Below are 27,949 nucleotides of genomic sequence, written 5' to 3' on the forward strand. Positions count from 1 at the left end.
CATTTATCTACAGAAAATGTCTCAGTTGGGACTGTGTGAAGTGGGAGGGAGTAGAGGAGTAGCTATTCCTCCAGAACTATAGAATTAATATATAATATATATAACATAATGTATATACAAAAGTGGGCAAAAATAGGTTTATAGTTGTGAGTATGTGAAACACAGTTTATTCTTTTTTAAATATATATTTTTATTGATTTCAGAGAGGAAGGGAGAGGGAGAGAGAGATAGAAACATCAATGGTGTGAGAGAAACATCGATCGGCTGCCTTCTGCATGCTCCACACTGGGGATGGAGCCTGCATGTGCCCCGATCGGGAATTGAACCATGACCTCCTCATTCATAGGTTGACACTTAACCACTGAGCCACACCACCTGGCCAGAGTTTATTCTTGTATTATCATTTATTAATTATTGTATTATTTATTTGTATTACAACTATAAACCTACTTTTGTCCACCCCTGTATATAGTATACTATGTAATGAATGAATAGCTATTCATTCCAGGACTATAGTTCTTTCATGAAAAGTGCTGAAGTTAAAGTGTGTTTACATGTGAAGCAGATTAGCAATGTGATTTATTTAATATAGAAATTACACAGACAGTTTAAGTTAGAGGTTGGAGGAAGTCCTTATTCCACTTCTTCCAACCTCTAAATTTGCCTTATTTCCTGGCCTTCTTGTATCCTGATCTCACTTTTGGCCCCTGACTTATTCCAATTTTCTCTTGAATTTTTAGTCCTGTGAATTCCTCCTTCTGAATAGATCCTTTGAGAGTTTATTTGGCACTGTCTGGAATAGTTGGCCTTTCTCTTCTTGGGTTCCTATGTGTCTTTCTTATAGAGTCTCAACTTTGACTTCACTCGAAGTTATCTGGACTTGATCGTGACTTACACCTCAGTTATTTTGCTTCTGTCACGGATTGAGGATCGACGGTTACTAATTGGTGTGTACAACTGTGCCCATGAGATGCTGCACGGGCATAGGTGAGCTAAGGGGATATAGATGGTGAAGAATCTCATACATGGTGCTATGAGGTAGGGGGTGGACACAAAGGAAATGATGCCATGCTTCCTCATATGAGAACTTGTAATCTATGTGATGACCCAGGTAAAATCAGGCAACTTAGAATACTTATAAGTGCACATACCAACAAGTGCACTTTTACATGTAGTTAACTCTTAAAAATCTGGTAGTGGGTTAACCAGTTTTCATTGTTTCTGATCAGTTAAAAAATTTTTTTAAAAAGAAATTTTTTAATATATATTTTTATTGATTTCAGAAAGGAAGAGAGAGGGAGAGAGAGAGATAGAAACATCAATAATGAGAAAGAATCATTGATCGGTTGCCTCCTGCATGCCCTACACTGGGGATTGAGCCTGCAACCTGGGCATGTGCCCTGACCGGGAATTGACCCATGACCTCCTGTTTCATAGGTCAATTGGTCAACCACTTAGCCACACAGGTCAGGCTCTGATCAATTTTTAATCCTGGGCTGGCTTCCCTTCTCTTCAGGCTATTGTAAAAGTCAAAGAAAAAAATTTTTTGTAGTATTGATTGGAATAATATTAGCAAGGTAAAGCCATTAGAAGTAAGCACTGTATGATAATACATTTGAAGCAAAGTAGAAATGGATTTTGGAATATCTGCAATTCTGTGCTCCTCCGTTAGTTCAAATAAAAGTATTTAAGGACTGAAAAATGAAGACCAGAGGGATCAGAGTAGCCTGTGGCACATTGTTCTATGCATGGTGTGTGTTTCCATGTGTCTACATGAATACCTAGGCATATGCCGAATGTGTCTATATCCTTTTGGGTTATATACAGATTTGGGTCCAGATATGTTACTTGATTTACAACTAATTGACATAAATTTATAGAGTACTTATGTCTCCAACCTTATTTTGGGTGCTTATATGGAAGGCATTTTCATGGATCTGCCCCAAAATATGTAGTTCTACCTAATCATAGCTTAATATAGCTGAGCCTGGAGTGGATCTTTCATATATGTAATTCAAAGTTTTAGTATGTATTTCTTTGGAGGTGGTGGAGAATGCCAGCCAGCCTATGCACGTGTCTTTATCCTATATCAAACATGAGAGTTTATGTCATAGTTAAGGGAGGCCCGAAACTCCGCTTTCCTCTGTTTTCTTTCAGTGACCCCAGCTTCCCCCGTCTAAGCCAGATGGTCTTGGAGTATGATCACCCTCTGAAGAAGCTGACAGAGGAGTTTGGGCCTCACACAAAGGCAAGTTCCCGAGAGAGTAGAGAATTCCTCAGGCAGAAATATATTTTCTCCATTGTTGACATTAAGGATTCATTTGTTTTTCCCCACAGGCTGTGAGTGGTGCCCTGCTCTCTTTGCACTTCCTCTTCGCTAGAAGGAACCAGGGAGCTGAGCAGTGGCGCAGTGCCCAGCTTCTAAGTCTCATCAGCAGCCCCCCTGCCATGATTAACCCTGCTACTTCAGACACAGTAAGTTCTCCTTTCCTCTTGTCAGTAGAGGCGTTCTCTCTGCCAAGGCCATCTCTGTAGAGGGTGTTTCCTTCAGGAAATATCAGCCCTCAGAGTACTTTAGCCCTCTTCTAGGACATCCTCTAAGTTGATCACCTCCTGTAGCTTAAAAAAAAAATCCTCTAAAAAAAAAATCCTCTAAATTGACCACCTCTTGTAGCTTAAAAAAATCGTGATTGGGTTGGATCATTTGTTTGGACCAGGATTAGTATGTGTCTGCCCATAGAAGCAATTTAGTAAATATTCACAGAATGAATGAATGAATGAATGGATGGATGGATGAAACTGAGTCATTAGGCACCTATTCAACCCAGAGGAACTTGAGCATAGGCATAAATTATTTAACAAATGTTTTTATTTGACTACTGTGGGCCCAATGTCCTTGCTTCAAAGAACTTATTGTCTAGTAGGAAAGATATGACAAGTAGTCATAAAAATACAACTTACTGCACAAGATGAATGAGAAGTGCCAAATGAATGATTTATACTTTACATGGTAAAAGAATCCAAAGGAGGGAGAAATCATGAGAAGGTTTTGAGTCTTGCTCTCCTGTTATTAAAAATATTTGAACTGTTAAAGAGAAGTTATGTTAAACCTTTTGTTTGTCCTGACTTCTATCCCAAGCTCCTTTTCTTTTTCTCAACTATATTTCCCCCACTTACTTCACTTCCATGGTTAACCCTGCTAATTCAGACACAGCCAGTTCTTGGCAGGTTTCCTAGCTATTGGCTTATTAGAGTGCTGTGATCCAGTCTGGTGAAACAAAAGTTGGTTTTGGTACTCACATTTTAGCTTGACTGCATTAATCCTTATGGGAAGACCAAGTTAAATAACTGCTTGACTACCTCTGCTTCTCTTCCCGCAGATGGCCTGTGAATACCTGTCTGTGGAAGTGATGGAGCGCTGGATTATCAGTAAATTTTGTGGGATTAGGTGGGAGGAGGCATAGCAGCATGTTACATGGATAGCAAGCTCTGAAATCTTCCTCTGCACTGTTTTACCCACCTGCAGTTGGGTTTCTTCTTTGTCATGGGTGCCTCAACTCCAATAGCCAGTGCCAGAAGCTGTGGAAGCTGTGTCTGCAGGGCTCCCTGTACATCACCCTCATCCGGGATGAAGTGCTACAGGTGCACAAGGTGACCGAGGACCTGTTTAGCAGTTTTAAAGGGTGAGACCTGACAACCAAACTCATCTTCTTTTGGGACTTTTAGCCCCTTCTCACATGCTTTTCAGTCTCCACGAGTGTCCTGAGTTATGGGTGGTAAGGTTTAATTCTAATTATTGAAAAAATACTTATTGAATACCTGCTATTTAATAGTCACTTCACTGAATTTTAGGGATACGTTAATTACTAAGATAGCATAGATGTTAAGAAGATGGACTCTGGAAATAGGCTACGTGGGTTTGAATTTTAGCTCTATGACTTACTGGCTTTGTGATCTTGGGCAAGTTACTTAACTTCTCCTTGCCATACCTCAATGTCCTCATCTATAAAATGAGAATAATAATAGTACTTCCTTGTGACTTACCTCATAGGGTTGTTATAAGGAATGAAATAATTGCTACTTATAAAGCATATAGAAAATTGCCTGGTACATTGTAAGTGCTATATATGTGCTTATTAAATAAAAAAAAGACAGAATCTCTGCTCTTAAGGAGATTATAAATTGATGAAAAATAGACAAATTGTTGTGATATAGTAAGGCAGTGGTTCTCAACCTTCCTAATGCCTCGACCCTTTAATACAGTTCCTCAAGTTGTGGTGACCCCCAATCATAAAATTATTTTCGTTGCTACTTCATAACTGTAATTTTGCTACTGTTATGAATCATAATGTAAATATCTGATATGCAGGATGTATTTTCATTGTTACAAATTGAACATAATTAAAGCATAGAGATTAATCACAAAAACAATATGTAATTATATATGTGTTTTCTGATGGTCTTAGGCGACCCCTGTGAAAGGGTCGTTCGACCCCCAAAGGGGTCGCGACCCACAGGTTGAGAACCACTGTAGCAAGGGCTTATGATGTATGAACACAAAGTACAATAGAAGCATTTAGAAGGACACCTAAACTGGCTTTGGAGGATCCAGAAAAACCTAGAGACAGATAGACCTGAAGAATTAAACAGGTGAAGTGGTGTGTGTGTGTGTGTGTGTGTGTGTGTGTGTGTAAAGGCAGGGAGTTGCTCCAGGCAGAGAAAGATATTCTAGGCAGAGAAACTATCAAGATTTTGAGGCAAGAGGGAGCATATCAAGTTCTAAGAAATACATGTAGCTCAGTGTGTGGGCAGCTGGGTTACAAAGGTATGGATGTCAAGAGACTGATTTAGCCCTGGCCGGGTGGCTCGGTTGGTTGGAGCATCATCCCATACACCAAAAGGTTGCAGGTTTGATTCCTGGTCAGGGCACATACCTAGTTTATGGTTTTGTCCCCAGTTGGGGTGCCTATGGGGGGCAACTGATTGATATTTTTCTCTCATATCGATGTTTCTCTCTCTTTCCCTTCTGCTCTCTCTCTCACAAAATCAAAGAAAACATATCCTCAGGTGAGGATTAAGAGAGAGAGAGAGAGGGAGGAAGACAGGGAGGGAGGGAGGGAGAGAGAGAGAGAGAGAGAGAGAGAGAGAGAGATGATTTCTGACTTTGTATGTCCTGTCACAGAGTTTGAACCTGTCCTAAAAAGGATAGGGAGTCATTGAATGATTTCAAACAGGGTAGTGACATGACCATATTTGTATTTTAGAAGAAATCACTCTGGCTCCAGGGCGGAAAACTAGAGGGCAAAAGTAGAAGCAGAGATTAGTTAAGTAAATTAGTAGGATTTGAGGATGAAGTCAGGATTTCTGGTATAGATACTTGATATTCCTTAAGATAAAGAACATGTGAATAAAAGCAAGTTTGTGGGGGAAAGATTGTGAATTCAGTTTTGAGCAGGTTGAATTTGAAGTGTCTGTAGATGCATTTTAGACCATTTACGTTGTGGCTCTGGAATTTAGGAGTGAGATCTGGATTCAGATAAAGATTGGTAAAATGGTGTTCAAAGCCATAGGAGTAGGTGAGATTACTCAAGGAGAACACGTAGAGTGAGAAGTGACTTGGACAGATCTCTGGGGATATTGATATGTAAGGGCCAGTGGAGGCAGAGAAATCAGTGTGATGTTGAGAAGAGGGAAAGCAGAAGTCAAGAGAAGACATTATAAGACAGAAGGACTGGTTATCTATGTTAGATGATGTTGAGAAGTCAAATAAAGTGAAGACTGAAAAATGTTTATTGGATTTGGCTGTATATAAAGATGATCTTAGCATTCTTCTTATGGACAAATTCAGTTGAGTGGTGAGGTTCAAAACTGGGTTACAGCAGGTATAGGAGCAAATGAGAGATAAGGAATTTAATAAGTAACTTTCAAGAAGTTTGATTGTAAAGGGAGAGCTATAATGAGGAGGAGGTGTGGGATTAGGGGAGGGGTAAAATGCCTTCATTATACATTATAGTTGCAAAATGAACATCCAGAAATGTAAAGAATACAAAGTAGAAGTTGGCTACAATCTCATCTCCCGAAATAGTTTGGTGTATTTCCTCCAGATGCTTGTGTTTATATATAAACCGGTGCATGAAATTCATGCATGGGTAGGGTCCCTAGGCCTGGCAGGTGATCAGGGCCAATTGGGGTCTTCTGGCTGCTAGCCAGGGCCTTCCTTCATTTCGCACCGCCCCCTGGTGGTCAGCACACATCAGAGTGAGCAATCGAACTCCCGGTTTCCCAGTCGAACTTCCGAGGGGACAATTTGCATATTAGGCTTTTATACATATATAGATAAACATGTAAAGGTGTGTATGTACTTTCAACCTTATGTAAGCAATTTTAAAAAAGCAATGGATCCACACTCCACATTATGTTCTACAGTTTGCTTCCCCCCCCACTTAGTGTATTTTGGATATCTTTGCATATCAATCTATAGAGACTTATCTTATTATTTTAATAGTCAAATAGTATTCTATTATGTTGTTGTAACAATTTATTTACCCAATCCCCTATTAATGGACATTTGAAATGTTTCAACTCTTAAAAAATTTATAGACAAGGCTGTAATGAATGTTCTAAGATGTATATCTTTGTGAACATTTCTATAGGATAAATTCTCAGAAGTGGAATAACTGAGGTAAAGTTATATTTCAAATTTTAATAGCCATATAAATTTCCATATAAACAAATATATTATCTATAATCTATCTGAATACTGATTCTTCCTACTCTCAACAATTGAGTATTATCATAAAAGAAATAATTGCCAGAATTAAGAGAGAGTAAATCTAAGATTAATAATCTGAAGTTATAGGAAGTGATTTGGATCTATATCTGTATATATATATAGATCTAGCTATATCTGTATACCTAGATAGATCTAGATATATAGAAAACTTTCTAATGATTACCAGAGGATTAGAAGGGATGTTTGACGAATGTTCAGTTCCCCATCACTAAGAACAACAACTAACACATAAGGTTTATAATTTAGGGAGTCTTTGGCATAAATGATATAATTTGATCTTCATAATACTTATAAGCAGGTATAAGTATTTATATCCTTTAAAATAAATGATAAAATGAAAACAGTCTAAATGTCATTCAGTTAAGAGGTGTAATTAGGAAGTAATTCTAGATTTTTCAACACTTAATCCTGTCTCTACATCATACTGTGTAGTGGGTGGAATAATTATTTGCCAGTGGAGTTGAATCCTGATTTAATTAAGATACTTTCCAGCTTTAAATTTCTTTGATTGTGTGCTAAATTCAATAAGGGTGTGGTTTGGAGAAGGGAAATGAAAGGTTATGAAGTTTGACTAATGTGGTGGCAACAGTGATAGAGGACAAGAGAAGACAGATATGAGGAACATAGAGAGCAAAGAGCCTAATATAATGTAGGGTTTTGGAGCACAGGTCACTCATAGAAAAAAAGAGATATTGTGAGGAAAGTAAAATATTACATACAGACCAAGGACAATGAAAAGACCACTTAATTTGGTGATTCCAGAGTTCACATTGACCTTAGAGAGAGCAATTTGTTTAGTGTCAAAGGTTTGTGGGGTTCAAGGGTGAAAGGTAAAGAAGTAAAAAGAACATAGATGTTCCTTTGGATGAGTTTGGTGGTGTGGGAGAACAGCCAAAGTTTAGTAGATTGTCATGGTCAAGCGAGGGTTTTTTTAGAGTAAGGGAGGCTTTGAACTTATTTGTTGGGGTAAGAGAATAAGCCAGTGGGGAGGGAGCAATTTAAGTGACAAAGGGATAACTGATAAAGTTAAATTCTAAGAGGTGAGGGGTGGGGTAGGAATGGGATCCAAGGTAGAGCTAGAGTAACTGTTTTACTTGAGAGCAGGGTCTGTGTCATATTTATGTACTGCTGTTTTTATCTCTATCAAACCTGGAAGAGTACTTTGTCTTCAAAGTGTCAAGGCAGGAGCATAGGACAAGGAGTCTACTCCCAGCTTTGCCATTAAAACCCTATTTGATCTTGGGCAAGTCATTTCCCCCTCCTTGCCCCCCGCCCCCGCCCCCCAAGGTATTATTTTATTCATCTGCAAAATAATGAAGGGAACTGAATGGTCTCTCAGCCCTATAAGTCTCTTACTAATTAATGGGCCAGGGTTAAAGTAGGGTTTGCAAAGATCCTGACAGTGAGGGCTGCCCATGTGCCCCAGGCTGTAGTTTGGCATCTCTGAGGACTGGGAAGGTGGGACAAGGCCTCTGACCAGTGGTATGGTCAACCCTGCTGTGCTTGTGTCAATCCTCAGGTATGGCAAGCGAGTGGCAGACATAAAGGAAAGCAAGGAACATGTAATTGCGAACAGGTAAAGGTGGGGGGTGTATTCTCCAAGAGGGGATGGAATGGGAATCTCTTCTAGTCTTTGTTCTTACCCCCAGTTTCTGAACAGTCTTATTGCCTCAACCCAAGAACTTGCTGCTACGCTCAGATTCTTGTGTTTTCTTACAAAGTCTAACTGTAGCATTGAGTCTTCCTCTGCCTTTGGAGAGTTTTTAAGGGTGGGAGAGGCCATGTTCTCATGTCCACTTTTGTTTCTCAGTGGCCAGTTTCACTGTCAACGACGTCAATTTCTGCGGATGGCAGTGAAGGAGCTAGAGACTGTGTTAACTGATGAACCAGGACTACTGGGTCCCAAGGTAAGAAAAAGAAATGTTGGGAGGGAAATGATGATAAAGACTCTATGTGGGAAGTGACTTGGCATTCATGAGTTTTTGCATTTCTGAGTCTTCTGATATCTATTTGTATTTGTATATGCTAATCCCATCGAATCTTCTTGGAGTACCCCAGACTTCTTGTATCTCTTTTTTGAGCACTATCATAGTACATCATTTATTTTAGTATTTGTGTACTAACCTCTATTTGAGTATGAACTAATTGAAGACAGAACTTGCTTTTTAAAAATCACATAATGTCTAATAAATTTTTCTAAAATTTAATTTGATAGGAAAGAGGATTGACTGTGAGCTAATGTCAATACATCTACACTAGAGGCCCAGTGCACTAAATTCATGCGGGGGGGAGGGGGTGTTCCTCAGCCTGGCCTGCACCCTCTCTCAATCCAGGACCCCTTGGGGGACATCCCTCTCACAATCCGGGACCACTGGATCCTAACTGCTCGCCTGCCTGCCTGCCTGCCTGCCTCATCACCCCTAACTACTTGCCTGATTGCCCCTAACCACTTGCCTGCCTGCCTGCCTGATCACCCCTAACTGCTCTCCTGCCTGCGTGATTGCCCCTAACTGCTCACCTGTTTGCCTGGTCACCCCTAACCACTCTGCCTGCCTGCCTGATTGCCCCTAACCGCCTCTGCCTCGGTCCCCGCTGCAGCGGCTTTGTCCAGAACGATGTCTGGAATGACGTCCGGAAGGTCATTCGGCTGTCCGGTCTAATTAGGCTATTACGCTTTTATTATATATGTACATGTCTGATTCTGTGCCACATAGTTTTTTGTGGGTCTCTGTGTTTATTGGACACTATTGTTGATGTGGCTACACAATTGTATCCATATACATATTATGATAGTTTTCTCTGTGCTTTGAAATCCATTTTTAAAGTTGGAAATTCTCATAGTCCCTGTCTTCTCCTTAGGCCCTTTATACTTTCATGGCCCTGTCCTTCATTCGTGATGAGGTCACTTGGCTGGTTCGTCACATGGAAAATGTCACCAAGACAAAGACACCTGAGGACTACACTGACTCGTTAGTACTTGACATGGTTAAAAATCTTGACCTTAAGTGGACTGGGAAAAGGGACAGGGAAGCATCAAATGACCTTAGGAAACCTCTGTTCCCACCCTGTTATCACTGTCTTTTGTCAGTTCATATTTCTAGTCTCATACATCTCTCCGTTCTCATCATTGACTTTGTAGGAGCATCGCAGAACTGCTTTTCTTGTTGGAGGAGATTAGGGCACTGGTCCGAAGACACATCAAAGTGCTACAGCAATACCACCTCCAGTACCTGGCCAGATTTGATGCTCTTGTGCTCAGTGACATCATTCAAGTATGTTTAATTGATTATACTTTGGAAATTTCAGGGTGATCCCTAGTCATTTCCCCTGGAGAACACCCTGGCTGAATCTCAAAATGTGTGATTTCCCCCTCTACATTTGTTAAGAGAAAAAAGAAAGACTAATAATCTCCCCCTACTGCCCCCAAGGTGAAGCTACACAGAAATAGGAGAGAAAAATAAAGAGAAATTAGGTGTTAGCAGGGCAGGGAACCCAGGAAGTTTCCTCCATCTTTTGCTTGGTTCTTTCTGTTTGTGGGACTTAATAATTCTTTCTACCTGCATGCACTGACTGAACCTTTTGGTTCTCATTTCTATCCTCGTAAAACATATGTGCATTTGATGGTAACTCCACCTTCTCTCTTAGAACCTGTCAGTGTGTCCTGAGGAGGAGTCCATTATCATGTCCTCATTCGTCAGTACTCTCTCTTCTCTGAATCTCAAACAAGGTAACTGGAGGGAAGTGGAGGAGGCAGGGTATATGTGAGGGTGAACATCTTTCTTTTTCCCTCTAGAAATATTGATCTCTTGAGCCAGGGAATGGGACAAGATGACTCCAAAGAGCATCTACCATTCTATATAGTTGGATATAGAGTGCTGCTTTATTATTTCCTTTTAAACTTCTTTTATTTTTCTTGCAGTTGATAATGGAGAAAAATTTGAATTCTCTGGATTGAGACTGGACTGGTTTCGCCTACAGGTAAATCTGTTCCTGTTAATGATTCCCCATTCTCAGGTTCTCCCTCCTCCATAATCCCTTCTCTTTTTATCTCCTAAGATCTGCTATATGGAATGATTCAACATTGACAACTGTTAATTGGACAGGAAAAACCACAGCCAAACTGTAGCTCCAAGGCTATTTTTTTTCCTTTCATTTATCTTGTTTTTCTCTACCCTTTCCCCCAACTCCAACCATAGGCATACACCAGTGTGGCTAAGGCTCCCCTGCACTTGCATGAGAACCCTGATTTAGCCAAGGTGATGAACCTTATTGTTTTTCACTCCCGAATGCTGGATTCAGTAGAGAAAATGCTGGTGGAAACATCTGATTTGTCTACTTTCTGGTATGTCCTGACTCAGAGATCTTTGTCAGTTCACCTGATCTCTTGCATGGCCTCTGTAATTGCCCTAGAGCGGTTCTCAACCTTCCTAGTGCCGCGGCCCTGTAATACAGTTCCTCATGTTGTGGTGACCCCAACCATAACATTATTTTCTTTGCTACTTCATAACTGTAATTTTGCTACTGTTATGAATTGTAATGTAAATATCTGATATGCAGGATGTATTTTCATTGTTCGCGACCCACAGGTTGAGAACCTCTAGACAGATGGGAAAGTCTTGTTTTTTTTGAGATTTCCTTAAATGCAGATGCTCAAACTCCTCAGCTTACTCATTCCAGCTTCTACTAAGTAATAGGAATGTGAGGCTAATTCCCTTTTGTTCTGGCTTTCTTTAGGAAAACCATTTGGACTTTACACAACCTTCCTTTTTCTAGGATAATTCATCAATATATCTTTATTTTTTGCACTGTTATCTTTGGAACCTTCTTTTATTCTTAGGTTATTGTGATTTAGTAGAGACATGCAAAATTTGGGGGTTTAGTGGGGAGAACTGAAAATAATCAAAAGGGCTGGAGAATAAGGCATTTGGAGAATAAAAACTAGTTTGTCTTTCTTAGTATCATTTATTAAGTGACCTTGTACATAATTTTACCCATTGAGCCAATCAAACAAACAACACAGTATGTTGTCTCTTCTCTCTGCATTGAATATAGATGGAGAGATATAACACCCATGTGTGAAAGGGACATCATAATATTTGCAGATGTAAGAAAGTGTGAAAAGAGTGTATGATATTCAGAGAATGTAGGTTGAGGAAAGATCAGTCTCATGGAATTAATCTGAGAAAGTTTTTTAGAGCCTGAGTGTCCAATTTGGGAGTAATGTGAATCAGTAGTAGTGAAAGACTCCTAAATTAGGGGGAATGGCCCAAATTATGCAGAGATTCTGCGGGAGGAATAGCAAATTTTGTACAAAGAAAGGGAAGAAAATTAGCCCTAAACTGCTCTTGAGTCCAGTATAAGAGTCTGAAAGGGTTGTTTCTTGAGTTCCTGTCTACCTTAAGGGTAGGAAAATTAAAAAGGGAGTGATGAATATCAACAGATATTTGTTGAAAGAATGAATACTGTCTCCACTTCAAAGTGACCTAAACCTTGGTTTAAGTCTCCTTCCCTTTTTTTCTGCAGCTTTCATCTCCGTACCTTTGAGAAGATGTTTGCTATGACCCTGGAGGAACCTACCATGTTGCGTTATGCCATTGCCTTCCCCCTAATTTGTGCTCATTTTGTTCACTGCACTCATGAGATGTGCCCAGAGGAGGTGGGTACCCTGACCTCCAAACCCTGTTATCTCTCCAATCACATCTCATTCGTATTCCCTCAAAACACAATTCCAAGGGTTGATTTTGGTCCCAAGAAGGGCACAAACATAGGTATGTGATATGAGTCCCCAAGTGTCTCAGCTTTATGTAGACTATGTTCTCTCTTGGGTTTCAGATTCCTTTTCTGTAGAAGGGGTAGATAGCTCAGGCCAGAGGAGCAGAGCAGTATTATGAGATAGAAGTGACTCTCCTGGTGATGATAATTTTTTTCCGGGGTTCCTCTTTCCCAAAGTACCCCCACCTGAAGAACCATGGCCTTCATCACTGCAACTCCTTCCTGGAAGAGTTGGCCAAGCAGACCAGTAACTGTGTCCTGGAGATCTGTGCTGAGCAGCGAAACTTGAGTGAGCAGGTAGGTTCAGTCCTCTCCCTGTAGAAATTTCCCCTTTGCCATCCCTCTGTGCCTTTCCCTCTAACTACTTTTTCTTCTCATCAATTGTCAAGTTCTCTAGACCCTTTCTCTCAAGTAGAGCTAGAGCTTCGGTGTACTTGAGTTTATGGTAGGATTCTTTTCTTAGTGTAGTCCCTTAAGTCTTTACTCCTGTAGGACTAGATAAAGGTATCTAAAAATACTTATTTGAACAGCTGCACTCCAACAAAATCTATGCTGTCATTTGTAGAGTTCTGAGAGATGAGTTAACATTCTAATTTACTTCCCTTCTCCCTGTCTTGTGTTCATATACTTGGACAGTGGCCCCTAGATCACCAGTCTCGTCTCACCTTTCTATCTATGTGCAATCTAATCTGTGGCTGTCTGAACATTTTTAGGCACCTCCTCTGTGTTTATCCTCAGGGCTGCTTTCTTGTTTTTGTCTGCTTGTTTTTCTCTCCCCTCCCCTCCCTTCACTGACTCATAGCACCTGGTCATGATTAGCTCAACCTAAATTTCAGAAAACTTGAGAATGAGAAACTTGTTTTACTGTTGCCCTGGAGTCTTTTAGGTTGCCCAGACTACCCACCCTTCCTGGGTTTGAGACAGGCTTTGAAGCAACTTTGGCAGAAGGGGATCCAGGTTTTGTGTGTGTGTGTGTGTGTGTGTGTGTGTGTGTGTGTGTGTGTGTGTGTGTACATATACACAGTTATATTATTACATAACCTTTATATTTTCTTATTTGTAAAATGGGGATAAAATAGTTTCTTCATAGAGGTATCATAAAGATTAAATGAAATAAAGTATGTTACATATTTGGTATATAACTCTCAATAGATGTTAGATGTTACATTATTTGGTACTTATTGGGTACTTTTTGGGATGGGGTCCTGGAAGGAAGGTATACAGTCCCTGCCCTAGGGGAATTTCCAAGTTTAAGGAAAAAAGAGGAAAAACACATGTTTAAAAGACATTTAAGTAATTAATGCAAGGAAGATGTGCAAGCAAGTATGTTTATGGATATATTCATCACTCAATTTGAATAGTTACTACATGCAAGGGACAAAGTTTTGCTCATTGCTGAATCAGGATGACTAAAACATGTGAGCAGTGGTTTTCACACCCCCCAGAACTTTTGCAAAATGAATATTAGTCCTTCCAAAGTTACACATTTGAATGAGTAATTAGTGATATTGCCATTACTAACAGAATTACATTTTTGGCACTAATTTTGGAATGTATCACAGACATTTTCGCATGATTTCAGGGTTAACACATCTTTGTCTATCAAGGTGGACTTGATTTTTTTGGAACAGTAAGGTCTATCTTAGATTTTCTGTATGGATAACTGGGATATCTATCTGAAGAAAAGAGATCCAGAACTGATGTTTAAACTAGCTAGCAATAAATATGGTATCTTATTTAAAAAAAAGAAAGAGCCCTAACCGGTTTGGCTCAGTGGATAGAGCGTCGGCCTGCGGACTGAAAGGTCCCAGGTTCGATTCCGGTCAAGGGCATATACCTTGGTTGCGGGCACATCCCCAGTAGGGGGTGTGCAGGAGGCAGCTAGTCGATGTTTCTCTCTCATCGATGTTTCTAACTCTCTATCCCTCTCCCTTCCTCTCTGTAAAAAATTAATAAAATATATATATTTAAAAAAAGAAAGAAAGAAAGAAAAGTAGAAAGAGAGCTGGCCACATTGTGAACTCTGAGTTTTCGGTGGGCTGTGGTAGTGTGGGTTACTGTCTCCACTGGACAGTATATGAAGGAATGCAGCAAGTGAGATGGTTGTTCCATAACAGCAAAAACCCCAACTATCTTCTAGGTTGGAAGACCCTAGAAAGTGCAGTTGAGTGGAGCTCTTAGATTGCATTCTTTTTACTTGACTTTTTCCATTAGGAAAGACTCTCTTTCAGATGTGGGTAGGGGATTGAGGATTTGATCCCTGAAAGACATGGCCATGTTAAGACTTTGAGCTGAAACATGGGGAGATATTTAATAAAAACGAAAAGAGGTGAACACTTTGTAAATAGGCCCCCATTAGAGAAAGAAATACTGGGAGGAAAGAGAGAGAAAGGCAGAAAAATAAAAGGACAGACAATCATGGAGGAACCTTTTTATAATTGTTAGATGGGCTACTTGGCAGGTTTAGGAACTAATCTCATTTCTTTATTCACTGGTGTCTTTTTCTAAAGCTTCTGCCTAAGCACTCTGCTACTACCATCAGCAAGGCCAAGAACAAGAAAACCATGAAGCAGAGGCAGACTCCCAAAAAAGGAGAGCCTGAGAGGGAAAAGCCAGGAGCTGAGAGTCACCGGAAGAACCGCAGCATTGTCACCAAGTGAGGATCTGGGCTCTAGAGGACCAAATGGGCACTGCATCAAAGAAGGGAGAACTGGGAAGAGTGAAGGTGATACAGCAAAAGAATTCAGGAGTGGTGGTGAGGAATGACATATGGAACAGCACTGAAATGTGAATTTTCTACTTTGCCTTTGTAGCTGGTATCAATGTGTACTGTCCTAGGCTGAGTGTTCCTAGCAGATGAAAGGGGTCTGAAGGTCATGGCCTGACAAATCCTTACCAGATAATAGCAGGTAGAGCCAGACCCATAATCAAGGCTCATTATACTTTCTCAATTTTACGCAGCATGGACAAGCTACATGTAAACTTGACAGAACTGGCATTGACAATGAATCATGTACACAGCTTCTCTGTATTTGAACACACCATATTCCCTTCTGAGTATCTCAGCAGCCATCTGGAGGCCAGACTCAACAGGTATCACTCTTTCCTTGTCTTCTAAGTTTGTATAGTGTGTTCATTTTCAAAGTTGGATTCCATTAGATTCATCTTGGTGGTCATGCTACACCTAGAAATTTTGATGCCGTCAATCTGGCATACGTTCCCAAGAATCTCTATTAAAAGGGAATAAACAAAAAAGAACCCCAAACTTGTACAGGTGGGTTTGATGAACAGCCAGAGTTGATCACCACTGGTTTAGAAGAATGAGCAGAGCCTTTGCAGTCAGCAGAACTGTGTTGAAATCTTAGTTATTAGCTAAGACACTCGAGTAGGTTATTCAACTTGTTTGGGCCTTAGTTTCCTACCCTGTAAAGTAAGGATAATGATATTTATTTTATAGACAGAGAATTGAGAATTACCTGTAATTGAGAATTGGTAGAGATGATAATGAGTGCAAAGTTCCTGACATACATATGTATAATAGGCCTCCATAAAATTGATTCTTTCCCCTCCACTTTACCCCTCATTTCTTTGCCCCTTGCCCCCAAAGTAGGAGGAACATTCCTTATATTGGAATTGGGCACTATAGTTAGCAATTAGGGGAATGAGGAAAAGAGTTATTGTGAACAATCTCCTAATATTCTATGTTTTCTTTGGGAATATGTAGTATATTCAGTTATTCATTCAACAAATTTTTATTGAACAAGCAGTGTCCAAGAAGCTGTTACTACAGCAGTATACAGAACATAAAATTCCCTGCTCCCAAAAGCTTGCCTTCTAGTGGAGGAGCTTGCCTGGTATGTTCAGGGGACATGGAGGAGATCAGTGTGGCCAGTTCATGGAATAGAATGAGCTAGGGCAGTGGTTGGCAAACTGCGGCTTGGCAAACCGCGGCTCATGAGCCACATGTGGCTCTTTGGCCCCTTGAGTGTGGCTCTTCCACAAAATACCGACTTCTGCGCATGGGCCACGAAGTTTCAATTGCACTGTATGTGTGCGCCCACACGTGGTATTTTGTGAAAGAGCCACACTCAAGGGGCCAAAGAGCCACATGTGGCTTGTGAGCCGTGGTTTGCCGACCATGGAGCTAGGGGGAGATGGATAGGACATGAGGTTAGAGAGGCTGGAGGAGCGGCATACTGTGCAGATGCTTCTGTGTCAATGTAAGGACTTTGGCTTTTATTCTGAGTGTGATGGGGAGCCATGGCAGGGTTTGAGCAGAGCAGCACAAGATTTCACTCAGTATTTCAATAGGATCACTGTGGCTGCACTAAGAGAGCAAGGACAGAAGGAGAGCAGATAGTTAGGAGTCTGTGTTTTCATTGTAGGGGATGCAAATTATTTTTCAATTAGATTTTGCTTGTGTGACAGCAAATTTAGGTTTTTTTTTTTCATCCTATACACTAGCTATATGGAAAGAAGTATCTCAGGTGCATAAACAACACCAAGAAGATGACAAGTCAATAATTGTCCAGGTATAAACCTGGAAAAGCTGGCAGTGGTTTCTAGGCCTTGGAGCAGCATGGGTGTGATAATCTAGTTTTCCCTGAAAATCTCAAATACTTTCTTTACTGACATCACTGTTCCTACAGCCCCAACATTGGCCTGGAGGTTTGGCATCAATGAAAATTATAAAATAGATTAGGCTTGCCCCCAGTCTGTCCCTTCTGTATTTTTCCCCCTCAAGTGGTTTCTCTGGGGAGCAGGCCCTCCTGTTCCCTTCTTCTTCCCTACCATAAATATTTTTCCCAAAACCAAAACAAAAAGCTCCCCAGATATCTGTGGCTTTAGGAAGAATCTGACTAACTCATTCATGTTGAGGTGCAAATGACTGACAAAGGCTTTGACAAAGTGCTATGTTTCTCCTTTCCCTACCTTTTAACAAGGGAAAAAGCCTTAGGACTGAATTCTCAGGTTCTTGAGGAAGGTATTTTGGAAGGAAATGGTGGTACAGTGGGAAGGGGTGTTCCTGTGTGCCCCTAAAATAATACAGTAAGTCCTCATTGAAACATAGTTGGTAGTTTCTGTGATTTCAAGTGAAACAACATGTAAGAACCAATTTATGTATATAAAAGCCGGTCACTATGACGCACACAGGGGAGGCCAACTCGCCCGATTGGGCCCCTTATTTCCCCCCCCCCCCCCCCCCGCGCCAACTGCCCATGGCCCCTTCCCCCAGCAGGCCTGGCCCCCGGTCAACCCCCAACCCCAATAGGGGGTGTGGCTTGCTGGCCACCCTCCTACGTGCCCGCCCCCCTTTGCCAGCCAGCCCGATCGGCCCCCATTGGGGCGGGCTGGCTGGACCCCACCCGTGCATGAATTTGTTACTGGGCCTCTAGTTTTACCATATAAACAAGAGTTAAGTTCCTATGGCATCTCATCAATTTTTCAATGAAAAGATCAATGCTAAAACAAACATATATTCTTCAAGGACCTATGGCACAGTGTGAATGGTTATCCCACCTTCTCTAGGGTTGGCTATAGCTGCATGCCAGCCAAGTGTGCTCCTCATCCAGCTCTGGCATCCTCTTTAGCCACAAGGAATAGCACTGCACCCCAAGGATTGCTAGGCGTGGTTTTCCATTTCTGACAGTGATTGGTCCTGCGAATGCGGGTGGTATGAGCCCTCAGGTAGAGTTAGATGATATTTGGGAGCCCAGGTCTTTTACCACCTGACCTAATTTCTCCAGAGAAGGCAGAAGAGCATAGTTAGGAATCAAATGTTATTGGATCCAAGTCCCAGCTCTGCCATTTACCAGCTATGTGGTCTTCACAGATAGTAAGTGACTTACTATCTCTGTGTCTTAGTTTATTCCTCTGTAAAATGGGGATAATAATTGTATCTATGTTACTGGGTTGTTATGAGGTTTAAATGAGATAATGTATGTAGTGAAATCATAGCACAGCACCTGGACCACAGTGTAAATGTGATAACTGTTACTATGTTTATCATTTTGATTGTAATTATGATTTTTGTCACCTAGAGCCATTGTGTGTTTGGCTGGCTACAATGCCACGACTCAGGAGATTGCAAGGCCTTCTGAGCTATTGGCAGGAGTCAAAGCATACATCAGTTTCATACAGTCACTGGCCCAGATTTTGGGTGCAGATGTTTCCAGAGTCATCCGCAATGCCCTCCTACAGCAGACACAGCCACTGGACTCAATTGGGGAGCAGACTATCACCACTCTCTACACAAACTGGTCAGTGTTGCTCATCCTCTCTCTGCCTTACCTCTTTGTTACACTTTTTCCTTACAGCAGGACTCAGATCCAAGTATTTTAGCTCCTAGGGTCACAAGCCCTCAAATGAAACCTTGTTTCTGTTTGACGACTGGGGGTGAGGCAGCCCAGATTCCCTTCTGTCCACCATGAGGTTTCTTTCTAATCTTCCATGTAACATCCACCGACCTACTCTGTAACAGTTGGACCTTTTCCTGTTAATTTCCAGTTCCTGACCTTCCTTTTCTGGATTCTGTTTTAATTTCAAATGATCTTTCGTCCTCTTTCTGAAGTTCTCTTGTTCCTCTTTTCACCCAACTTCTTCCTCTGAAAACCATTCTAACATTATCTCTCTGGAGCACTAGCTTTTCAGTCCCAGACATGACCATTTCCCTAGTAGGTTGCTCTTAACAGGAAGGGGGCCTCCTCCCCAAAACCAGAGGTAGGAGCAAAATGTCCTTTGAGATTTAAGGTTAGAAAGGAGCTGGATTTCTACCTCTCCAAGCCACTGGGTGGCGCTCTTAATCCAATATCAGCTCAGCAATAAGGCTGGAAAGAACCCTTTGAGTAGGGGGAAAGACAGACTAGGTTTGCAAATACAAATGCCAGCAAGGACCCAGGAGGGAAGGGACCTGGGTGTTGTGGGTTAGGTGAGAACTTTGGGTAGCTGGGGAAGGCATGCCTCTCTAAAGGGGGCAGCGGCCACTCAGCTCCTCCTGCTCGCTGCCCAACTGCTAGTAAATCCTTATTTTTAATGTGACATCATCAGTTTCAAACTTTTGAACAACTAGTTTAAATTTTAAAAACAGATCACATTTAGTGAGTGAGTTTGGTCCACCGTGGTTAGCTTGAGACATAAACCCAGAGTCAGTGCCTGGATGAGTGGCATGGGTTGTCCAGGCCCTCCTCTGCTGACAATGGCTGGAGGCCTTCTCAGCTTACTCTGAGGTCAGGAGGGTATATTTGGAGACTGGATGACTCATGTTCCTGGGGCTTCTCTCTGTCCAGGCACTTTGACTTGAGATCCACTTCCAAGATCCTAGGTTTTCAGTCCAACATTCTCACTGGAGAGACTAAGGCTAAGTATATTTCAGAGGAGCCCAATGAGTAGGAACTTTTTTCTTGTCATCTTGGGCTTGCCTTACCTGACAGAGGAAGGCCAAGGGTGAGGGGAGTGCAGTAACTGGAAAAGAGCAGGGGCTGAGGGAGGGGAGTGCATGTGATAGCCCTGCAAATTAGAGACAAGGTGGAATTACATTACTGCTAGTTGTTTTTGCACCAATGGTTTGGGATGTTAATTAGGGTGTTTTACATCTTCTTTGAATCTCTTCTCTCCACCCCAGCCTTTGGTGGAGTTTCTCTTCCTGAGCCCAGTGGTAGTGGTAGGGAGCAATGCTAGGGAGAAGGGATTGAACACTAATTTTTGTGCTTTCTTTGCCAACCCTTTAGGTACCTAGAAAGTCTGCTTAGACAGGCAAGCAGTGGGACCATCATTCTCTCCCCAGCCATGCAGGCCTTCGTCAGCCTCCCCAGAGAGGAGGAGCAACACTTCAGCGCAGAGGAGTTCTCTGACATCTCTGGTAAGCCCAGGCCTAGTTGCCTCATCTAGGAGCTGAGTCTTTCTCCTCAATACAGTATCTCAGCCTATGGACCTTATCTAAATTCTCTCATCTTCCCAGAAGCTCATTCTAAACTCTCAGCATCTCTGCTAAATTCCACTTTAGGGGCAATAAAAAAGATTCTAAGCAAGACCCAGAATTGAGGAGTGGCCTGGGGGTTGAAGGTGGAGAGGGAAAATGAGGGGAGGCCCGGCCAGAATGGCTCAGTGGTTGAGCCTTGACCTATGAACTAGGAGGTCACGGTTTGATTCCCGGTCAGGGCACATGCCTGGGTTGTGGGCTCCATCCCCAGTGTGGGGTGTGCAGGAGGCAGCCGATCAATGATTCTTTCTCATCATTGATGTTTCTATCTCTCTCTCCCTCTCTCTACCTCTCTGAAATCAATAAAAATATATTAAAAAGAGGGAAACAAAGAAAAAGGAAAAAAAGAAAATGAGGGGAGTTGGGAATGGGGCAGGGGTACTCCAGTCCCTGAAAGGATTTATTTTTTGAAGAGTAGTAAATAGTTATTTTTCCATCTTCCCAAAGAATAAAATAGTAGGACATACATATAATGAAAAGTAAAAGATAAATGTAAGGAGGATATTCTCATGCTTGGAATTATTATTATTATTATTTTTTAATTAAATCTTTATTGTTCAGATTATTACATTTGTTCCTCTTTTTCCCCCCCATAACTCCCCTCCTCCCAGTTCCCGCCCCACCCTCCGCACTCACTCCCCACCCTCTGTCCTCATCCATAGGTGCTCCATTTTTGTCCAATCTCTTCCCGCATCTCCCACACCCCTTTCCCCCCGAAGAATAGTCAGTCCATTCCCTTTCTATGTCCCTGATTCTATTATAATCACCAATTCATTCTGTACATCAGATTATTTATTCACTTGATTCTTAGATTCACTTGTTGATAGATGCATATTTGTTGTTCATAATTTGTATCTTTACCTTTTTCTTCTTCTTCCTCTTCTTAAAGGATACCTTTCAGCATTTCATATAATACTGGTTTGGTGGTGATGAACTCCTTTAGCTTTTCCTTATCTGTGAAGCTCTTTATCTGACCTTCAATTCTGAATGATAGCTTTGCTGGATAAAGTAATCTTGGTTGTAGGTTCTTGGCATTCATCACTTTGAATATTTCTTGCCACTCCCTTCTGGCCTGCAAAGTTTCTGTTGAGAAATCAGCTGACAGTCGTATGGGTACTCCCTTGTAGGTAACTGAGTTTCTTTCTCTTGCTGCTTTTAGGATACTCTCTTTGTCTTTTGCTCTTGGCATTTTAATTATGATGTGTCTTGGTGTGGTCCTCTTTGGATTCCTTTTGTTTGGGGTTCTCTGCGCTTCCTGGACCTGTAAGTCTATTTCTTTCACCAGGTGGGGGAAGTTTTCTGTCATTATTTCTTCAAATAGGTTTTCAATATCTTGCTCTCTCTCATCTTCTGGCACCCCTATAATTCTGATGTTGGTATGCTTGAAGCTGTCCCAGAGGCTCCTTACACTATCTTCGTATTTTTGGATTCTTTTTTCATTTTGCTTTTCCGGTTGGGTGTTTTTTGCTTCTTCGCATTTCAAATCTTTGACTTGATTCTTGCGCTCCTCTGGTCTGCTGTTGGGTGTCTGTATAATATTCTTTATTTCAGTCAGTGTATGCTTAATTTCTAGTTGGTTCTTTATCACAACATCGAGGGTCTTATTAGATTTCTTGTAGATCTCATTAAGCTTATTGGCAGTTTCTAGAAAATTATTGAAAGACCTTAAAAGTGCGGTTTTGAGTTCTATATCCTCCATTTCTGTCATGTTTCTTTGTCTCTACATTTTTTTATGCTTTCTTGGTGCACTCCCTTGTGGTCTTTGTGCGCAGTCTTGTTGTAGTTAAGCCTTGATTGTTGTCGGTAATACTGGGGGTTATTTGACCTCCAGGCTAACTGGCTATGAGAATCAGCTGTGTCTGCAGTGGAAGAACTTCTCTGCTGGATCTCTAGGGCGGTGCTAATCTAGCGTTTGCCTAAGGCTATCTGGCAAATGCCTCTGTGCAGGGCTTGGACGGGGCGGGTCCCCGGGGATCTACAGGGCGGGTGGAGTGAGCAGTTATGGTTTCCCTTCTTGAGAATCTTTTCGCTTGGAATTATTATTATTATTATTTTTAATATATTTTTATTGATTTCAGAGAGGAAGGGAGAGAGAGAGAAAGAGAGAGAGAGAGAAACATCAATGATAAGAGAGGATCATTTATCGGCTGCCTCCTGCAAGCCCCCTATTGAGGTTCGAGCTCACAACCCAAGCATGTGCCCTTGACTAGAATTGAATCAGGGACCCTTCAGTCCGCAGGCTGACGCTCTATCCACTGAGCCAAACCAGCTAGGGCAGTGGTCAGCAAACTGCGGCTCGCGAACCAGATGCGGCTCTTTGGCCCCTTGAGTGTGGCTCTTCCACAAAATACCGCGTGCGGGCGAGCATGTACAGTGCTATTGAAACTTCGTGGCCCATGCGCAGAGATACTGTATTGAGGGGAAAGAAGAGCCACACTCAAGGGGCCAAAGAGCCGCATGTGGCTTGCGAGCTGCAGTTTGCCGACCACTGAGCTAGGGTATGCTTGGAATTATTAAACACTGATCTGATGTTAAGGTATCTTCTTTCTTAGGGATAAATTTTAAAGTCTTAACGAGTGCTTAGATTATTGATGTTTAATAATGATGATGAAATAATGGGTGGCATTTATTGTGGGCTAGGTTGTCAGTGTTCTTGTGTATAAACTCATATAATTCTCACAAGAGCCTTCGGGTAGATATTCTTATCACCCCCATTTTACAGATGAGGACACTGAGACACAGAGAGGTTAAGGAGCTTGCCACAAGTCACACATTCATAAATGGTAGAACTGGAATTTCAACTCAAGGCAGTCAGATTTCAGAACCTGGGTGCTTAATCACTATATAGTGCTGCTTCCCAGTGTATAGAAGTGCTTTTGTGTCTCAAGGGGAGCCATGTAATGAGTGTGTAGTGAATGAGTTGGGAAGTCATTCTCTTTTTGAAGAGGGCTTTGAGCCATACAGATCCTTTTTCATAGATTTGTTTTACTGACTGACTGATTGATGAACTCTTCTCCTTCCTCTCACCTCCATAAAAATCACAGCTCCTGCATGGTATCTGGTATAGGTAGGAGATGTTTCAGTGACCTGCCCTTTCCATTCTTCCCCTTCCTTAGGGATGTTATCAGAGTCAGAGTAGCAGTTCTGTTTTTCCAGCTCTGCCTTCTTCCAATGCTCATTCTGACTCCATCCATATCTCCATCTGCTGGAGGCTTCAGGTGTCCCCTTCTCATCAACTCCACCCACAAACTGTAGGCAGCATCTAAAATCAGCTTTAGGTCTTGCTGACAACTGACAAGCAGCAGGAGATAATGCTGATTCCCCAATCTGCCACCCCCACCCCAATTTCCCTGAGTTACCATGGTAATGGGACAATGCTACTCCAAAAATAGATAGATGGAAAGAGGAAGATGCCCTAGGGTTACTAGCCTGAAGTAGAAGAGACTAGAGTAAGGAGGTTTGGCAGATCCAATCTGTCTCCATCTGCTCCAGAGAAGACAATTCAGCTCCTTTCCCTTTTGTCAACCATTTTAGCATTATCTAAGTTGACTGGTTAGGAAATCCTTTTCTAGTTCTCAACTTAATCTTCCTACTGTAAATATGTGACTCTAGAAAGGTATTTGCTCTGGACAAGGTTCTGTGTCAGCTGCTGTGACCAGTTCCATGTCCTCAATCATTGACTTCAGTCAGGAGGTCAACTGGTCCTGCTTTCAAGACTGGAGTGTGGAGCCTTGATTTTCTTTTTCTTCTGAAATTGTATTAACTATGTTAAACTCACTTTTTTTCTACTGGTCTCTTGTTACTTCTGGTCTTTTATAGTTTTCTTTGCTGGGATAGTCCACACCTAAAGGCTATCACAACTAGAGCTCCTCCCTATCTGAATTTGTCATTGGTGTTTCTAACATGGGATTTCCCAGGTAGCTTTCTTTGATTAACAAAGAGCCAAAGCAGGCTGGGTAGGGAGGGATAAAGCACTGGGGCAGACTAGAGGAAAGAAAGATTTTGATGGAAAAACAGTTGTACTCGGGATATGTGTTGATTATGAAAAAAGAAAAGGTAGCTTAAGAAGAGGAAAACTTGGACAGTGAGGTGTTAAATAAGGGAAGTAGAGGGAGGAACATAGAAAAAGCCAAACCTTAGGTAAGAAACTAGTTGGGGTATCTGCTGGGACACAGGAAGGGGCAATAAGGCAATGTGCCAAGTTTCTAGTACCAGCTCTTGCCTTGGTTAAGTGACCTTGGACAACCACTTAACCCCACCTTGTTTGTTAAATACTTACCTCAGAGAGCTGCTAATAATGATCAGAAAAGTCCTTATTTCTATATATCTTTATCGTGTTCTAAGGCTTTTATACTGTTTCTTATTATAAAATTTATCTTATTTGTTCTAATATCAACTTTATTATTATTAGGGCAGATATTAATTTCTTCATTGTACAGAAAAGTAAACTGAAGCTCAGAGAGGGTCAATGACCTGTTTAAGGTCTTACATCTAGTAACGCTACAACAACTGGTCCAGCAAGAGTGAAATCCAGGTACCACATAAAGGGACTTGAGAAAGTATAGATTCTTATAAGAATGTAAAGTAAATAGTTATCATTTGTGGTAAGTCTTGGTGTGAGTACCAATGGGAAGAGGGTAAATTGTCCCACAGGCAGGCCAGATCTGTCACGTTAATGCAGGATATCAGGTCACTTTTGCTCCTCAACTTCCTACTTCCTTTCCTTGCTGAAAACATTTTAAATGTTCAAATTGCCCTATAGCTGTTAGGCAAATGCTCCAGGGCCCTCAGAGCCTCACCTGGGACCTCTGAAACTCTTTTCCAGAAATGCGGGCCTTGGCTGAACTCTTGGGCCCCTATGGCATGAAGTTCCTGAGTGAAAACCTGATGTGGCATGTGACCTCGCAGATTGTGGAGCTGAAGGTACTGTGGAAGCACACCCCGGGTAAACAGTTTAGCCACAGAGGAAGAGGGTCAGGAGTAGGAGACTGGGGGGAAAATGGACCATGGCTCTTGTCTTTTCCTGCTTAATGTTTCTGTGTCCCCACTGCAGAAGCTAGTGGTGGAAAACATGGATGTACTTGTTCAGATCAGATCTAACTTTAGCAAGGCGGACTTGATGGCTTCTCTGCTGCCCCAGCTGACGGGTGAGCACCTCCCCTAAAGGGAAAAGGAATTGTGGGAAAAGCATTGTGGATGACAGGGGTTTTGGGGGATCTGGGGCTAGCTTGGTCTGAAGAAGCAAAACCATCACTATTCTTCTGTGTTCTCTTCTCTAACACTCTTCTTTCCCCTCAGGGGCTGATAATGTGCTGAAGCGCATGACCATCATTGGAGTTATCCTCAGTTTTCGGGCCATGGCCCAAGAGGGACTTCGGGAGGTGTGTTGGGGGAGTGAGGGCTGCCACAGAATCCCAGACACCTCCGCGGGGAGGGCTTGTATGAGAAGTTGTGGAAAGGGTTGGTGAGCATTGAGGAGAAAGGAGCTTACTTTGGTAGAGGCCCTGGAAGGTCTCTGGGGATAGATGAGCTGAGGAAACCTAGAGGCATGAGGGGAGGGTGGGGAGTTTGTTTAAGCTGATGTTCTTATTTTGTTTGTTTTTACCTGTTTTTGAAGGCACTGGACACTGTCTGTTAATTCCTCTGTGTTCTCTTTCCTCCAGGTTTTCTCCTCCCACTGCCCGTTCCTTATGGGTCCCATCGAGTGCCTGAAAGAGTTCGTCACTCCAGACACAGACATCAAGGTAGAGTGGAGTACAAAGTGGACTCCAGTGGGGAGATATGTTATTGAAAAAGGATGTAGCTAGGATCTTATAAGGGAGAGAGGGCTCTGAGGAAATACTGTAGAGAGATGAGCCAGGATTTGAATAGGAAAACACTGGGGGAGATTTTATGAATAGAGAGAGGGGCATTGGTCAGACAAATATTCTTGGAGAGAGAGGGCAGATCTGGGGAGGCATGTGGGGATGGAGAGAAGTGGGAGCCTGTTGAGGCTGAGGAAACATTACAGGAGGGAGAGGGGTATGCTTTAAGACAATACCTGTAGGTTTTCACTTAAGATGTGCACACAAGTTCTCTCTTTAGTCAGGAGCTTAGGTACTTCTTATAAAAAGATTTGTTCCTTTCATTTCCACCCACCCTGCCTGCTGTCAGCGTTTCCTTTCTTTTTCTGGCCTATTCTTCCTACTAGTTTCGAAACTTTCTGGTTCCTCTATCTGTGTCACTTGCCTCAGGCCCCATTCTGCACTACAGAGATGGAGAAAGAAAGAGGGGCTTAGGAGACACCCCAAGTTAAACATTCCTCCCCGCTCTCCTCCCCTCCGTGCATTATCTTGTCTTCTGAATCACCTGGAACAAACAAGTATATTATGCAGGAAATACAGCTGAAGGTTGGGAACAAGGGCCTTCAAAATGCATAGGGTAGGCTATTCTCTTGTTGATTCCTTTAAGGGAGGGAGATCTGTGCTAAGAGGAAATTGGTCAACAGGAAGAATTAAAGTTAGATGTTAAGAAAAACATCCTTACCTCTAGATCAAAATAGTTGGGAAATACCCCTCTCTGTCTGTGTAAAATCAGGTAAGGGTCAAATGGTCATGGGGGCCGTTAGAGGGCGATGTTTGATTTTATGGTGAGCCTGGATTTCTGGCAGCTGCTGATGTTGGGGCCAAATGCTCTAGCCTGTCAGGAGCTTGTCTAGGTGATATCTCCCAGGAAGCCCTGAGCTTTAGGCTCTACCTGCTTGTGAAAATAAGCAGGTAGAGGTGGAGAGGGGGAGGACCAGTCCATCAGAGATTCTGCTACTGCCTCAGGGGGTAAAAAGATTAGGAGAAGAGAAAATAAGACCCCTTCAATCATCCCTTTCTTCATCCAGAAAACCACACATCATGGATCAGGTCCCTGATCTCAGGCCATGGTTGTCATAAGCAGGGTCATCTAGTTAGTAGGGAATTTAAATAAAGGACAAAGCAGAATGTAGCTAAGGTTTGCCTTCTGTGTCGAGTACCATAAGCAAAGTGTGTGTATATTGTTGTTTGTGGGGTTCTTTGCATACGATACTCTACTTGGTTGTCTACAATTATCCTTGTTCTCTCAGAACATTTTAAAGGGTTTGTTTTTTTTTTTCAATGTCAAGAGGGGTATAAGTACTTGGTGTGGGAGTGGGGGTTTGGGACTAGATCCTGGGAACTTGATTCTAAATACATTGAGGGATTCGGGTATCAATCAATAAATATTAATTGAGTGCATTCTGTGTGCTTAGCATTGTGTTAAAAACTAGAGAGGATAAAAAGAAATGTTCCTCGCTTTGAGATAAAGGAAGAAGGGAAAGGAATAATTTTTATTAGTTTATTTGTGACTAGGGTAGATAGAGACTTTACACATGTGGTCTAATTTATTCTTCACAAGAA

At 41.9% G+C, this 27,949-nt stretch overlaps 1 protein-coding gene across 1 annotated transcript in view; it reads left to right on the forward strand.

Annotated features, from left to right (window-relative positions):
- The window catches only part of NCKAP1L (NCK associated protein 1 like), a 44,144-nt gene that overhangs the window by 4,746 nt on the left and 11,449 nt on the right, over window positions 1–27,949 (forward strand). Inside the window, exons 5-26 of the mRNA XM_006095812.2 lie at window positions 845–987; window positions 2,158–2,248; window positions 2,338–2,475; window positions 3,381–3,429; window positions 3,527–3,683; window positions 8,313–8,369; window positions 8,604–8,700; window positions 9,653–9,762; window positions 9,933–10,065; window positions 10,439–10,520; window positions 10,713–10,771; window positions 10,990–11,135; window positions 12,317–12,449; window positions 12,743–12,862; window positions 15,076–15,221; window positions 15,527–15,658; window positions 18,607–18,825; window positions 20,293–20,423; window positions 25,369–25,466; window positions 25,597–25,690; window positions 25,842–25,924; window positions 26,207–26,287. Of these exons, the coding sequence (XP_006095874.1) occupies window positions 845–987; window positions 2,158–2,248; window positions 2,338–2,475; window positions 3,381–3,429; window positions 3,527–3,683; window positions 8,313–8,369; window positions 8,604–8,700; window positions 9,653–9,762; window positions 9,933–10,065; window positions 10,439–10,520; window positions 10,713–10,771; window positions 10,990–11,135; window positions 12,317–12,449; window positions 12,743–12,862; window positions 15,076–15,221; window positions 15,527–15,658; window positions 18,607–18,825; window positions 20,293–20,423; window positions 25,369–25,466; window positions 25,597–25,690; window positions 25,842–25,924; window positions 26,207–26,287 (2,499 nt within the window). The remainder of the gene's footprint in view (window positions 1–844; window positions 988–2,157; window positions 2,249–2,337; window positions 2,476–3,380; window positions 3,430–3,526; window positions 3,684–8,312; window positions 8,370–8,603; window positions 8,701–9,652; window positions 9,763–9,932; window positions 10,066–10,438; window positions 10,521–10,712; window positions 10,772–10,989; window positions 11,136–12,316; window positions 12,450–12,742; window positions 12,863–15,075; window positions 15,222–15,526; window positions 15,659–18,606; window positions 18,826–20,292; window positions 20,424–25,368; window positions 25,467–25,596; window positions 25,691–25,841; window positions 25,925–26,206; window positions 26,288–27,949) is intronic.

This window comes from Myotis lucifugus, unplaced genomic scaffold, assembly GCF_000147115.1.
Source record: "Myotis lucifugus unplaced genomic scaffold, Myoluc2.0 scaffold_160, whole genome shotgun sequence".
NCBI lineage: Eukaryota > Metazoa > Chordata > Mammalia > Chiroptera > Vespertilionidae > Myotis > Myotis lucifugus.